Source organism: Anolis carolinensis, chromosome 1, assembly GCF_035594765.1.
Source record: "Anolis carolinensis isolate JA03-04 chromosome 1, rAnoCar3.1.pri, whole genome shotgun sequence".
Classification (NCBI taxonomy): domain Eukaryota; kingdom Metazoa; phylum Chordata; class Lepidosauria; order Squamata; family Dactyloidae; genus Anolis; species Anolis carolinensis.
In genome coordinates this window covers 264259117-264275439 of record NC_085841.1, presented here as the reverse complement: position 1 = coordinate 264275439, position 16323 = coordinate 264259117, and the positions used below count along the sequence as shown (strand labels likewise).

At 41.0% G+C, this 16323-nt stretch overlaps 1 protein-coding gene across 9 annotated transcripts in view; it reads right to left on the bottom strand.

Annotated features, from left to right (window-relative positions):
- tspan4 (tetraspanin 4) overlaps positions 1–16323 on the bottom strand; it is a 747849-nt gene that overhangs the window by 105650 nt on the left and 625876 nt on the right. For all 9 annotated transcript variants that reach the window (XM_008108423.3, XM_062976117.1, XM_008108460.3 and 6 more), the window contains one exon: positions 1031–1222. In XM_008108423.3, the coding sequence (XP_008106630.1) occupies positions 1031–1222 (192 nt within the window). The remainder of the gene's footprint in view (positions 1–1030; positions 1223–16323) is intronic.

Here is a 16323-nt window from a genome sequence, read left to right as displayed (position 1 = left end):
TAATTTGCTTGAGCTCATATCTTTAAAGCCATGAATCTGAAAGTGTTGAATTACCTCACTCAAGATGCAGTGCCCTTCATTTTTACATTGCCTTTTTGTCATCCTGGTGGTTAGCGTAGAAATATATTAGCATATACAATACTGTTGTTGTTGTTGTTTTTGTTGTTGTTGCTGCTGCTGCTGCTGCTGCTGCTGTTGCTGCATGCATTCAACTCATTTCCAACTTACGGTGACCCTAAGATAACTCTACCATTATTTGTCCAGATGGAGTTTCCTCTGAGACTAACAGAGTCATCATGGATCGACTTTAAATCCGGTTCTGCCTCCTGCAAAATTCTGGGCTTTGTAGTTTAGTGAGGCCCAGGACCTGTCTGGCTGAGCAGTTTAAAGGCCCCCTTCCTAAACTACAAAGCCTAGAATTCTGCAGGAGGCAGAAACTGGATTTAAAGTGGATCCATGCTCTAGTGCAGTGGTTCTCAACCTGTGGGTCCCCAGGTGTTTGGCCTACAACTCCCAGAAATCCCAGCCAGTTTACCAGCTGTTAGGATTTCTGGGAGTCAAAGGCCTAAACATCTGGGGACCCACAGGTTGAGAACCACTGCTCTAGTGTGATGAGGTCCTAAGACAGTGTGACTTACCCAACATCACCCACTAGGTCTCTATGGTCAAGCAGGGATTCAAAGCTTGTCTTCTAAAGTCCTAAACTGACATTCAAATCACTATGGTACACCAGCTCTATGTACAACATTATCCATCTTTGGTTTGTATGTATGTATGTTTAATGCTATTTATTATTTTTTTTCTTTCAGGTTATGCTTCTCTTACAACCCACAATTAAAATAGCTAGCTATTTTCAGCACACTCTTCACAGTAATTGCATGGGGTGATAATAGATATATACAATATCTGCCATTGGTTATGCACACTCTTTAATGTTAGAAATATGTTAACATAGAAATGCACTAAAACATTCAGAGAGCAGAACACAGGATACCAGTAGACAACAGGTAGAACATAGTTTTATACTCACACTGAGTAGGAGGCACTTGTTTTCTTTGATGGCTCCTATGCACCCCACAAAACCAATGATCATTACAAAAGTTCCCGTGATGATCAGCAAGTTGGCAGCTGACAGTGAAGGGAAGGAAGAGGACAGGGTGGCAAAGTTCCCTTGAGTGACGGCTAGCCATATGCCAACTCCAAGGATCCCACAGCCTCCCAGCTAGGAAAAAAGAAAAACAAGATAATTCAGCAACACAGTCAAGAAAGCTACCATTCTACTAATCTCCATTGCTATCTCTCATTATCATCATCATCATCATCATCCACAAAAACAACAACAACAACAACAAAAGCAGCAATGTCCAGAAAAATCTCTATAAACCTGTGAGTATTTCTTAAAATGATTAATACTTTTGCTCAGTAACATTGCATAATGTACATAACTCAGCAGAGGTTTTCCACTTAGAAGTGGTGCACAGTTGTGCTGAGTACATTTGACACACATATTCCCCAATGCACTTTCTCAATTTTCAATCAATAGAAACAAATACCTGTGGTATAATCAACAAATAGCAGTAATTAATATCAGCTACAGACTACAGGCTATCACAGCGTTCTGTTGAATAGATGACATACCTAAACAGGACAGATTGCATGCATTTCCTAATTATATTGTAATGCAACTAATGTCTGTCTGTGAGAAATGTTGCAAAACTTCAGGTAACTTCAGGTAAGAAATAATATGGGGGAGGAAAACAATTTGAACTTTGAAGTAGACACTATCTTTTCACTATTGTCTGCCACTCATCTGTTTTAATGTTTTCTGCCTGACATCTATGGGCCTGTGATTTATGGATAATTGTACTTGGTTATTCATATGATGTGCCCCCACCCTCCCTAGTTCCTCACCATCCCTTGTTTATAGTGCCAAACACTTCACGGAAGAGTGATAAAATAGTGAGGCTTGACAGTTTTCAGAGCTAGCTGCCGTGACAAATAAAACAAAAACAAAACTACTAACATAGCTGTTTTTGATAGCTTTACTGTTTTCCGAAGGCCCTCAAATTGTCGCAGAAATGGAAGACACTCATGCTGAAACAAAAGAGTGACGAGAGAGAGAGAGAGAGAGAGAGAGAGAGAGAGAGAGAGAGAGAGAGAGAAAGACTGGAGATGGCATGATATATTAGCAAGTAAGTACCAAGCCTGTATTGATTTTGCAGGAAACGCGTGAGGCAAGTCCTGTTTATCAAATATGACATCTTCAGCTACCTCCTGATGATCACAACATTTATCCCACCTTGAATTAAAATGCAGCCTGGTCTGAATGCTGGTACTGAGTAATTATTTTTGACACCTTCTCTATCCTCCACAATTACAGCAGATACACAGTCACTGCCTCCTTTCTCCCTCATCTGTATTTTCTGGCTCATGCATAGTTAGATAAAATACCAAGGATATTCATGTGAACAAAGTCAGTCTTATTGACCATGAAATGCCTTGGGGATAGCTGTTACATTCCATGTCAGTGAGAGAATTACATTGGTTAACTCCTCTATAGGTTTTAGTCAAAACCTCACAGTACTTCTCCAAAGTGCTGAACCTATTTGGGATAGAGGAAAAAGTGTAGTATTTTTGATAGCCTCTTTAAAGCCTCACCTAAAGCAAGGAAACCACCAGCTGCCAGGGCAAGATAAATAAAGACCTCGATTCTACAGAGTGAATTGTTTTCTGACAAACATACTTTCTGCTGCCCTGCAGACTAGGACACGGAACAATGGCTTCAAACTACAGGAAAGGAGATTCCACCTGAACATCAGGAAGAACTTCCTCACTGTGAGGGCTGTTCGACAGTGGAACTCTCTCCCCGGGGCTGTGGTGGAGGCTCCTTCCTTGGAGGCTTTTAAGCAGAGGCTGGATGGCCATCTGTCGGGGGTGCTTTGAATGCGATTTCCTGCTTCTTAGCAGGGGGTTGGACTAGATGGCCCATGTGGTCTCTTCCAACTCTACTATTCTATGATTCTATGATTCTAGGTGTGGACAACAAACATTGAGGGGGCATTGAGACCAGCACCAATGAATACAGCGACCACTGTACCCTGTCCTGTATAGCCTTTGGACCTAAGAACCTTAAATTTGGTTTTCTTCTGTCATCTTCACATGCAAGAATGAATCATTTCTCCAGTCCCATCTAGCCACAAATTGGATTTGTTTGCGCAAAAACACAAAATTTTTCCACAAACATGTTGTAATAATTTGTAATAATTTTCTCTTTTATATTTTCAAACCTTAATGTATTTACTGGAGCAACATGCCTTTAAAGAAAGGATACATTTGGGTTATTTTAGCTGGGCGGGAGTAAGTAAGGAAGTAAGACATCATAGAGGTGTAACAATTAAGCATGGTATGAAAACTCTAGAGCGAAGGAAGCTCTTCTCTGTCTCTCATAATACTAGAACATAGAAAACCCACTTCGCCCCGGTGGCGAAGTGCATTAAAGCGCTGAGCTGCTGAACTTGCAGACTGAAAGGTCCCAGGTTCAAATCCCGGGAGCGGAATGAGCGCCCGCTGTTCGCTCCAGCTCCTGCCAACCTAGTAGTTCGAAAACATGTCAATGTGAGTAGATCAATAGGTACCGCTCCGGTGGGAAGGTAACGGCGCTCCATGCTGTCATGCTGGCCACATGACCTTGGAGGTGTCTACGGACAACGCTGGCTCTCTGGCTCAGAAATGGAGATGAGCACCAACCCTCAGAGTCAGGCATGACTGGACTTAACGTCAGGGGAAACCTTTACCTTTACTTAGAAAACCCATCAAGCTAAATGGAAGATGATGAAGAATAAAATAAGTACTTTTTCATACAGGACATAGGCCAACTAAGGAATTTGCTACAGCTACCAATCAGAACAGCTTTAAGGAGGATTAGGCAAACTCAAGGACAATAAACCAGTGTGTAGTAGCCACTATACCTACAGGTAGTCTCCAATATCTACAGATATTCCTAAGGATACTTGAGTTAGGAGGAAAGTGTTGTGCATGCATAGTACTTGTGGGCATTCCACAAAAAGTCTATTTGGCCACGATGCAAACAGAATGTAGGATAATACTGCCTTTTGGTCTGATCCATGAGAGAGTTTCCATTGTTCTTATAGACAGTTTATATTTTAGATTATCCATGTTTAAATTAGTGATGTTAGATTTTGTAGATTGTAACTCTCTCAGATGTTACTCAGCTAAGTGGAATGAATGGACCCATTAAGATATGAAAGAGTGAGATGTTCCCCAGGCACATGTCCCATACATGTGCATGAAGCCTTATTATACTAAAGACTTGAATGTTTAGTGCAATAAGAAAACATGGCTGTAAGTGTGTGGTGAAATGGGTAGGGTTTCAAAAAAAATCTAGCTCTGTGCACCTGCATGTTTGCTCAACAAGATGTAGTGCTTTAGGCTTAGCTTAGACAGGTAACAGAGAAAGCATCCTTCCTTCCACATATTTTAAATTTGTTTGCAATTGCTTATTCTTTTGAGTCTGCAGTCCCCTTCCTTTGTGGAGGTTCACATTTCCTTCCTTTCCGCTCCTTCTCATTCTATTGTGGCAGAGCTAATGATAGCTCTATCAGCAGGGAGGTCAGATAAAATCCCTTTTCTCTCCTTGCCTTATGACCTCATAAAGCAGGCCGCCGGAATCACCATGAACTGTGGAGAATCTGGTGTTGCCCATCAGGGGGTATGGGAAATCCACTGCCCCACAACCCACATCACCTGACACGTTGCCCGATCCCATGGGGAGGAGCATTGGCCACCGGCTTCCCCCCGTTGATCTCAATTCTACAGATGAAGTTTCCCATGTCACTGTGGTGGCGGCATACACTGGTTGACATTCCCTTTTGTGATGGAGTCCCCCTGGAAGTGGCTCTACATCATGGAATTGGAACCGGTGGGCTCCATCACAAAAGGGAAGGTCGACTAGCATATACCACTGAAAAGCATCCCATCTGATGAGGTCATTACTGTACCCATCAATAGTGCATCTGAAGCTGCCAACAGACAAACATTTCCATGCCTATGAAAATAAATTGCAACCCAGAGAAAAATACAGGAAACCATAAGGCTTACTTTGATTTTAAAAGAAATGCTCTGAGGTTTGTCTTCTGAGTAAAGGAATGAGAAAACTTGGTTACAACTCTAGAAACTGATGTATTTGCTTGGATCCTAGCTTGGATCCCATGACCATTGCCATTTATCGTCCAATCTCTAACCTTCCATTCTTAGGTAAGATGATAGAGCGGGCTGTACTGGGACAATTGCAACAATTTCTGGATGATACAGCCGGCCTGGACCCTTTCCAGTCAGGCTTCCGCCCTGGTCATGGGACGGAGACAGTCCTGGTTGCCATCACAGATGAACTCCGTCGTCATTCTGATAGCGGCGGATCAGCGCTTCTGGTACTTCTCGACCTTACCGCAGCGTTTGACACCGTTGACTATGACCTAATGATTCACCGTCTCGCCATGTCCGGAGTTCGTGGTCAGGCCCTCAGTTGGTTCAACTCATTTCTCCGAAACCGGAACCAATGCGTGGAGTATATGGATCAAGTCTCTGACAGATCTCCCCTCCTATGTGGGGTACCCCAAGGTGCAATTCTCTCCCCTCTTCTTTTCAACCTTTACGTTAGACCCCTTGCTAGTTTGGCTCGGAGTTTCGGCCTAGATTGCTATCAATATGCAGATGACACCCAACTCCTTCTGCGCTTGGAGACTGGAGCAACGTCAATACCAGATAATTTCATCTTATGTCTGGAGGCTCTGTCGAACTGGCTATGTGCTAGTAGACTGAAGGTGAAACCGGCGAAGACTGAGATTCTTTGGCATGGCCGCTCGACTGGTCTGACCCATTTGCTACCCACCTTCGTTGGTGCTGCCCTATCTCCTTTGCCTACCGTTAAGAGCCTGGGTGTCGTTTTGGATTCGCAGCTGACAATGGAAGCTCAGGTCGCTGCTGCCAGCAAACAGGCCTTTTTCCATCTACGACAAGCGAGGCAACTGGCACCCTATCTATCTGATGAGGCTCTGGCAACAGTCATCCATGCCACGGTCACGTCTAGGCTGGACTATTGCAACGCCCTGTATGTTGGCCTTCCGATGTCCACGACCCGAAAGCTCTGTATTGTTCAGAATGCAGCAGCCAGGCTACTCACAAGAACACCCATGAAATGCCACATAACACCAGTGCTGCAGCATCTGCATTGGCTTCCAACCGATTACTGTGGTCTATATAAGATGCTAGTTCTGACCTTTAAAATTCTTTACAGCCAGGGCCCATTGTACCTTAGGGACCGTCTCTCCTTCTCCCATCATCGGAGGTCGCAACGACCATCTCAGCGTGACTTACTTTACATACCGGGTCCTAGAGAAGTGCATTTGGAAAGGACCAGACCAGAGCTTTTTCTATTTCTGCCCCTGCCTTATGGAATGCCTTGCCGCCCTATATGAGAGCCATGCGTGAGTTAGGGCCTTTTACCCTAGCACTCAAGACCTGGCTCTTTACTAGAGCCTTTAATCTATGTTAATTTTATCGATATTTATATGTATATATTTTTATCCTTTACAATTTTATCTTGTAAATCGCCTAGAGCATCTTGGATGGAGGGCAATTAATAAGTAATTAAATGATGATGATGATGATGATGATGATGATGATGATGATGATGATGATTTATACTTCAGTGGTGGTGGTGGTAGAATGAGACAACCCTGAAGATTTTGTTGGACTGCAACTTCTATCAGCTGTAGGCAGCCAGATAGCCAATGGTAGGAATGCTGGAAGTTGCAATCCAAAAATGTCTGTATATGTGCCTTTAAGTAGCCCATAAACTTATGATGACCCTATGAATTTTATAGGGTTTGATTAGCCAATGAATACTCAGAGGTTGTTTGCTAATCTTTCCTAGATCATGCAATTCCTACCCGATTTCTATCCTTGCTAAAGAGTAAGCAAACCATGAATTTCCTCCTCAGCACATGTGTGCACACATGCATGCACAATATGTGTTGCTCAATTAGAGCATTTTGACCATTCAAGTAAGTTGGAAATTAAAGCACTCAGAACTAGAATACACATGCTTCAATTGTTCTTGCCCACTGTAAACAAAATTATCCAAAGTAGCCTCTAATATAACCATTCAATTCAAGGCTTTAGTGCTGTACGTATTTTATAATATGATGCCAGAAATTGCCTCATTGTTCATCCTAATAGCCCTGGTAACCCTAAGTGATTTTTATTATGGTGATTACCTAGAAAATGTATTTCATCCACAGCTCTTATGCGTGTTATCAAATTAAATTAAATACCCAAGTTAATCTTGTTCATGTATTATATATAAGATGCTATGTTCTTCTATTGGATCGTATACTGTATTACATCTACTTTCAGGCACTGTTCAGAGAATACTAAGCTTTCAAGAAAAATATTTCTTCTGTGAGCTTACTTCACTATAATTTTAACTACCAAGTAAAATAAAGGTTGCAGTGAGATTTTTTAACACTATAATATGATTTCAATCGCATTAATGAGATTTGTAACAGCAGTAGCTGGCCTTATTCTGCTGCTCATGAGTCTAAATGGTTATTCTTTCAACCTCTTGCTCACCACATGCAATGACAGCATTTTAAAAAAGAAAATAGAGCCTGCTCAGTCTAAGGCATTGACAAGTTACAATAACAACAAAAGAATCTCTTTGAAAACACTGGGAAGCCTTCCATTCAAAGTGTAGAGGAGGGAAAACAGAAAGCTCAGTGTAAAGTGCCACCTCCATAAGCCTCTGATGGTTTTCTATTCATGTTGATAGTTATCATTGTCCATGATCTCTTGGCCCCTAAAAGCTTCTCATCAGTAAACTGAATTGATGCATAATGGACAAGGAAACCATTTGGTGCCTTGAGGAAGGAAGCAGCCCCTCCCTACACTGCGCTAAAGCCATTGTGATAATATCCTCACGTCAAATCTCAAGAGGATCTGCAAAGAACATAGCAGGCAAAGGAAGAACAGGCAATAGGGCAACCTCTTCTCTGAACATCTTGGATTATGGGAGATATATGGAAACACACGGAAGCCCTAGGATGTGTCTAATTTAAAATAACTTAAAAGTTTGTTCCCTTCTGCCACCAGCCAATCGACTACTGTAACAGAATAGTGAGCTCTTAGTATTTATTGAGGGTTTATTCCAGAACCTGTCATGGATACCAAAACCACTGGATGCCCAATTCCTATTACATACAACAGCATAGTAAAAAAGTGACCCATATAAAATAATAAACAATTCAAACCTCAGCTGGAGAGAGGGCGAAGATCTGTGAAATGGTGAGAGGCTATAGCAAAATATGCCCACACATCACTGTAGTGCTTGGCACATGTAAAAATCAAGACTTGTTCTTCCTCCCCAAGCACCACACTGATGTGTGAGAATATCCTACTAGGTTCTCTGAATATTTTTGTGCCTTAGTTAGTTTAAGTCATGGATGCAGACTCTAAGGATACGAAGAGCTGATCGCAATAGCAGTGATGGTTGGGCTGTAATGCACAAACAGAAGTCTTAGCAAAGCAAAATGAGTGATGATGGGTAAAACAATTTCCAAGCCAATTGCAGAAGTACAGGTAAAAGACAAATATACACCTGAGGAAAGTAATGTATTTATAAAAGCATAGTCTCTTGCATGAACAGAAATTTGACAGATAGGCAGAGGAATTCAAAGCATCCCATTATGTTCCCTGAAATTAAACACACTAATCTTCTAGCCATGCAAGCTGAAGTGTTATAGTGATAGCAATGTGGGCTTGGATGAAGGCCTTCTTGATGAGGAAGAGATCATTTTCAGCAACAGCTGGTGACTTCCATGTCAGTGGGCTAAACCCACAAGGTTCATCACTTGAGATGGCTCTTTTAACCTTCAGACCAAATTCACCTTCAATTGACATGAAAGTCACTAGTCTGATGTTTTTATTCAGATACCTATAGGCAAAAAGTGTCAGTAGAAGCAGACTGTAGTAGGGAGTAGCAGCAAGCAAGGGAGTTCAGCAAAGTCAAAGGGAGGTCTCAACTGTTCCAAAATTCATTATGGGAAGTCAGTACTTATGATAATGAGAGTCAAAACAGAAAGATAAGCAGACATAAAACTTAAGCTAGGTCAAGAATGCAAATAAATCCACCAGCAGGAAGTGCACAAAGGCTAGGGAGCATGTGCTTGCAAACAGCGAAAATTCTCAACAGCTGTTCCGGGTTTTAAAGCTGCCTGAGCTTGATATGCTTAATCCACAAATGCTCAGAGTTACTTATTTATGAAGATGTAACTCCTTTGCTTTTTCCTAATGACACTCCACAAATAATGGGGTGTCTCCTCAATGTCTCCCAGGGCCGATCTTGCTGGAATTCCTCATCAGCTGCATCTGCCACCAGTTTCTCAGACTCAGGGAGGAGACCCATCATTTGAGGCCTTTCTATATCTAACTCCCTCTGCAGGCTGCATTATGACAAATGTCCTCAGTTATGATTGAAGTGAAGAAAATAGTCAGGAGGGCCTTCTTTGACACTGCACACTATGAAGCCATAATAGCAAAGAAAGAGTAGATGAAGGAGTAGGGAAAGGGAATGTGAAAAAAACTAAGCCAGGAGTTCTATTCTTACAGCTCTTCCTATCAATATATCCTCTATATAAGATCCTCTGCTTTGTCTGCACATGTGAACACACTCATTTCCTAATTCTCAGATTTCCCCATTCTTTTTTGGATATGCATCTCGAAACATAAATTTGAAGAACGAGGAAAGAATCTTGGAAAGATAGGAAGCACTTTGGGTGCTGATGCTTGATCATAAATAAATCCCACTTTAGGTCAGCTGCATTAAACATCAGGAAAGGATGCATTATCCCAAATCAACAAGGAGGCAGGAGAATAAAATTCAAACTTTCATCTTATTATAGCTCAGTACTTGTGATAAACGCCTTCATCTATTTGCATTGAAGAGAGAAATCACAATGGGAGATTTTACAAACAAACTTTAAATACACTTTTTCTCATTGCAAAATTAGGTTTATGCCAGCTTAATTCTCGGAGGAGGAAAAGTGCTGAAACAGGGACAAATTAAGCAAGCAGTTCTCTTATTCATCTCATTCAGATGGAACTAGTTTACACAGAAGAGAACAAACCCCTTAAGTTACAATAGTTAAATCTTCCTTGTCATTAGCTAAGATGAAAAAGGCTTTGTGTGTTTCCCTCTCAGAAGCAGTATAAACCTAATTCAGACTGGTTTTTTAAAAGTGGCCATAATGATCTTATTCAAGTTTGCTTGATTTAATGCTCATAAAGGGCAAGTATCTCTTACAAATTTTGTGGGTTAATGGTGAAGTTAGACAGTACAAGCAGAAGTGGTGCTAAGATTACTAACCAAGTGGCTTCCTGTTCATGGCTCTTGAGATTCACCCAGACCTACACACTTGAAAAGTTTCTCTAACCCACAAATACATTGCACATAATAAAAGAAAAACCAAACCAATTGATTGGGTTGGGATTTTCTTTTTTTTCCTTTTGCAAACTATGTCATAAGCCAAAGTTAAAATATAAGAGAGTGCCACCTATAGAAAACATTCAGTTACTGTGTCTTGCTAAATTTCACCTCCAATTTACTGAGTCTTGGATCAGGAAGTAGGGATATAGGTCTGATGATTTAATAAGGGTGTGCAATTTTTCATTAGTCTTCGTAAGTCATATCCGTTAAATTTGTACTTATGATGCGCAAGAATTGCCTGTATCAAAAACTTAAGAATTGAAACTTACCTAATACTTTTTCATTTGAATTTTGTACATCTTGGAAGCCTCCCAAAGTCAGTTTCATTTTCAGCACAAGCAAACAAATTAATGGCTTCTCACCATTAGGAGAGGGAAGCAGCAGGGAGAAAGCAGTCGCTGTGAAAAAAACTGAGAAAGCATAGGATTCTGGGAAATGTAGTTTGGGAAGGCGATGAGCCCTATGCCAGAGAATTCAAAAAACCCTGTCCTAAATTACATTTCCCAGAATTCCTCTCAGCATCGGAAAGCCCCAACCAGGTTAGGGGAGAGATTTATCCCTCCGTAGTAGCAGCCAGCCAGAATTCCAATAAATTGTTGAATCTGCAAAGAGGAGGACTGACTGATACTTCTAGTAAGTAAATCTCTGTGCTGGACTGGGAAGAAATCCCTAAATGTAAATTATATTGGTTAATATGAGAGATATTCAATGTGATAGCTGTTGTGACTTTTTTTTAAAACAGTTTTTGTTAAAATTTTAAATTCCCAAAAATTGGTAGATGTATGAATATTATCCTCTGATATCTTATGTCAATGTATAGAAAATTCAAGGAGATTGTTCTTGTAGTTTTCTTTTTAAAATATTGTTTGTAAAAACTTTGAAAATTCCCCAAAGCTCTGTGGATGAGCGAAATGTTCTGAAACCTGATGGGCTAATAGTGGTAAATGTGTTCTATAACTGTTACAAGTTTCATGCCAATAGCTTTAACAATGAGGAAGATAGGAACCCTTGAAATTTCCCCACTTGTGCAACAAAAAAAGTAATGAAACTTCATTAAACTCTTGTTATAGTACTGAAATTTTCACTAATGATTCTTTAGAAACACTTTGGAAATGAAATGCCGGTGCCCCCTAATTTTGTAATGAGTTTTGAAACTTTTTTTCATCTATCACACAGTCCTATGATTCACCATCATGGGAAAAGTGGCAAGAGAGGGCCTGGGAGGCCCAAAGGTCTTACAATAGCACATGATATTGGGGAAGAATCAGACACACAGAGCTAAAGGACACCAGAAGAAACACCAAGGGACAATACACAAGATTTACATAGAGGCTGGGCTGGGCAAGGTAAAGAAGTCTGAAAAACAGTCCAAGACATAGCTGTGAAGAATTAAGCAGGCACTATAACACAGCCTGCCAACAGCTTCCTTCCTGATTCCTTTGAGAGCATCTTTGGAGATACTATTCCTTTAAGTGCAGCCTAATTTCTTTAAGAGCATCTTTGGAGATTCTATCATTAAAAAAGCAGGAATCTCAGGTGATAGCAAATGGACTTCCATTTCAAATCAGAGAGAAAGCATTCTTCTTAAAAACCATGTTATTTCCTTCTACTCCAGTTGTTGTATTTCTGCCACCTTCTCCCCAGCTGTTGTTTAGTGGAAAATACATTCCAAAAACTTGTCAACACTAGGCCTAAAACCTGAAGTGAACAAGAAGTGACTCCTGGAAGTCCACATGACAGCCAGCAACCTCAGATCCTTAATGAGTGGTAAATTGTGGTGAACTGGTTTAGCTCCACATTAGGGAAACTCAGGAAATGTTCTGAAGTTTTGCTGAACCATAGAAAGCAGTAGTTCTCAACCTGGGGTCCCCAGATGTTTTTTGCCCACAACTCCCAGAAATCCTAGCAGGTTTACCAGCTGTTAGGATTTCTGACAGTTGAAGGCCAAAAACATCAGGGGACCCCCAGGTAGAGAACCACTGATAATAGAGTCTACCTTGCCACTGCCATGGTTTGAGTCCCATGTAGATGTAGATGAGCCCCATGTTAGAAATGTATATGGGAACATATATACAAGTTTTATATGTACTACAGCACTAGGAATAGTAGCTGGTGTGTGTGTGTGTGTTTGTGGGGGGCACAGCATTGTATTCCTAGTAAGAATTCTGCCCCCCTCCCCACACCCTATTGGCTCCCAATTTTTTAGAATTGCAGTAACTTACAATTTCAACTGAATAATTAGAAAAAACAATTTAGGCATTCCAGGGGATGGTGGAAGAAGACAAATATGTGAACATAGCAAATATAAAAGTTATAGGTACAAAAATGCCTCAATATTTGATTCTCTGCAATGCTAGAAATGTGGTGACCAAAGTAACATTTCATTTGGGAAGCAGAATTTGTATTGGGGGAGGGAAATGCTGTACATCTTGCTATGTCTCTTCAAAAGGATCCCAATTTATGGACAAACTATCCCAGCAATTTCTTAGAGAAAATTATTCAGAGTTTTGCCATTGCCTTCCCAAGAAACCGACTTGTCCAAGGTCACCCAGTGAGGTTATATAGTGAAGCATGGATTGGAAAACCAATCTCGCAAAGTCCTAATCTAACACTCAAACCTCTATACCACACTAACCCATGTACAGTACACACTACATATATTAAAAAGCATTGTCTTGTGCTTTGTATTTGATTTGTGTTGTATATGTGGTAGGTAAAGGTAAAGGTTTTCCCCTGACGTTAAGTCCAGTCATGACTGACTTTGGGGGTTGGTGCTCATCTCCATAAATACCTCCAAGGTCATGTGACCGGCATGACTGCATGGAGCGCCATTACCTTCCCGTCGGAGCGGTACCTATTGAAATACATTTGCATGTTTTCGAACTGCTAGGTTGGCAGGAGCTGGGGCTAACAGTGGGCGCTCACTCCGCTCCCAGATTTGAACCTGGGACCTTTTGGTCCGCAAGTTCAGCAGCTCAGCGCTTTAACACACTGTGCCACCTGGGGGCCCTGCATATGTGGTAGAACAGGAATAATTGCACTTGGATTTGGACTTCCCATCCACTCCTTGATAGTTGTCACGGGTTCCTTCTTGTGCTTTTGCACTTCAGGAAGACAAAACATCTAGAAGGAAAAGAGTTATTTCTTTGTTTTCACAAGTCTGCATGTTCATGAAGGCCTTTAAATGAAAAAAAAAATTGTTAAATGTCTGGAGGCTATCCCGCAGGGAGACCTTTTAATCCAGTGTGGCTCTTCTTTTTGGTTTTGAAAATAACATGTATAGATTTTTCCACTGTTTTCAGATGTAGTTATAAACTCTGGGAAAGGTGAGGCATTGATATTTACTTGATTAAAGAAAGAAATGGGAGGAAAATTTTGCCTAAAGTAAAGTGAAGCCACTTGCTAGTGCCAGGATGCCAAAAAAATAAAACAAAACACAAAATAATCTATCTCTCATCAACTGTGCTTTTTCTCTTGTGTAAGCTGCTTCCCAGCCATGCTAAACTTTCTTTCCAAATTAATGGCAAACCTCCTGGCACTGCCAAAAGTAATAATAGTAACACAACAGCTGCTCCTCTGTGATGGGTCTCAGGGTATCAGTTTACAACAAAATCTATTGCCTGCTGTATTTTCCTTTCATTTTGTCCCAGTGTCATTTATTCCTCCTTTGTCCCATTGCATCAAGATTTGCTACAACCCTGAGGAACTGAATGAGTTTCAGATCTATGGTAGTGAGTAAATCACACAGAATTACAGCTGCCACTCCATGCACCTCTGAAGATGATAAAGTGTGTGACGTGATTAAAAACTAAAAGTGCTTTGAAACTAATTGTACAGGCTGCCATCCCACATCCTTGTTATCTGCTTGAAAAATTAGCTTGAAACACAAAGCTGAAGCAACTCTCAAGCCTGCAAACTAGCTTGCTATGAGCTACGCTTAGTAAATATGACTCACAAGAAGGTTTTTAAATGGGGAGGTGCCTTCTGCTATAGTGTGAACAAGAGGTCAGAAGGGGGACATGATCTCCTGGATCCTTGGTCACCTTGGAAGAAGACAGGTCTCATTTTAAAAGTACAAACTGGAATTTTCCTGTGAAATTGCCTCACTACTGCTGACAAGAAAATGGTCTCCTTGTTGCATTCAAGACAGCAATCAGTGCTTAACTATCTTGTTTGCTCCTAACAGATGGTAAATCTTGTCAAACTAGTTCAAAATGGTACACTGTACACTTGATTGATTTCTTCGCATATGTGCAACCTCATTGCCTAAAAAGAGGATCAGTTAGGAATCATTGCCACAGGGTGACAGATGTCACATTCATACCTGCCCTTTGCATACCAACCCTTTTTTCTGATCACTTCAAGCACAATGTAGCCTTTTCTTTTAACTCCTCATAGAATAACACTAAGGTTGTGTTTTGCTCCACCCAGATGTATTTTCTTCCCTCCAGGTGACAGACTCCAAGTTAGGAACAGGTTAAATATAGACAGAAGAGCAAAGCAAAGACAGAAAAAATCCACAAGCACACAGAAAGATCCTAGAGAAGAGAAATCTTACACCAGATTCCAGAGAAGCCCCATAGATTTCAGAGAGATCCCAGAGAAAAGAGAGGCCCCACACATTCCAAACAGATTCCAGAGAGATCTTCTGTAAGATAGTCTAGAGAGATCTTCTACATTTTCCACAGAAGCAAGAACAGCAGAAACCTTCCAAGTCTTTTTCATCCAGAACCTGCTTCCCTGCTTTATTTCAACTTCTCTTCACATCAGAGGGTGAGAAAATATGTCTGTGTCTTTGTCTGAAACCCCTTTAGTTGTACCACCCACAGTCTCCTTAGATTGGTCAACAGTAGGGGTGTTAAAGCACCTGTCTTTTTTTTTCTTTTCTTTTTTTTTGAGAAACAGATTGTCTACTGTGATCTTTTTCTGTCTCCTAATAAAGACATAATTGGTTTGCTTTAAAATCTGCTTACCTTCAACCTGACCTTTTTCATTTTTGGAGTCATTTTGGGTAATTGTCCATTTTAACAACCTTTGGCTGCAAAGATCCTGTAGAGAGTTATACCTGGTAGAGCTTTCTCCCAAACCAGTAAACCCAGGCTTCGCTTTTTATCAAGCTTATTATTTGCAATTGCTGGTTAACTTGCTTACACCACTAAAAGTCTACTATCATATCTCATTCACTTCAGGTGTGCTCTCCATTTCCTCCCACACAGGAGGGCCAAGAAGTGTGCCATGTACATCTGTGTGAGTTTTGGTTGTATGGAAAGGCAAAGTGCAAAATGCAGTTATCTGGGCCAATGAAATACACTGCTTGCATTCCAGGATGCTGCCCCCAATTCTAATTTTAAACTGAGATCACTGGTGGGTAGTACATTCTATGTCAGTGACCTGGGTGAATCCATTCCCAGTTTTAGTTCAATCTTTAATGCTGCTTAGAGAGAATAATATATTGAATCTACTCTTTAGAAAGAGAGCTAACATTTGGAATGAATTCACCACCTAACTGACACAAAAGCTATGTGCTGCCACTAGGTGAGGCTCAGGAGCTGTTCAGACTCCTGGATAGACTGCTGAATTTTCCTGTTCCCATTGGTTTTAGTTCTTCGTGCCCCTGACCTGTTGCCTGCAGACTAAACATTACAGTCTCACTGGCTCCAGGTAAACCTTTTATTGCAAAACCTTCTGGGAAATCATACACAGGTCCTGGTTTCATAGCTCCATGTTTCTTCAGCGTTAGATATATTGGTTTGTGCCTCCAA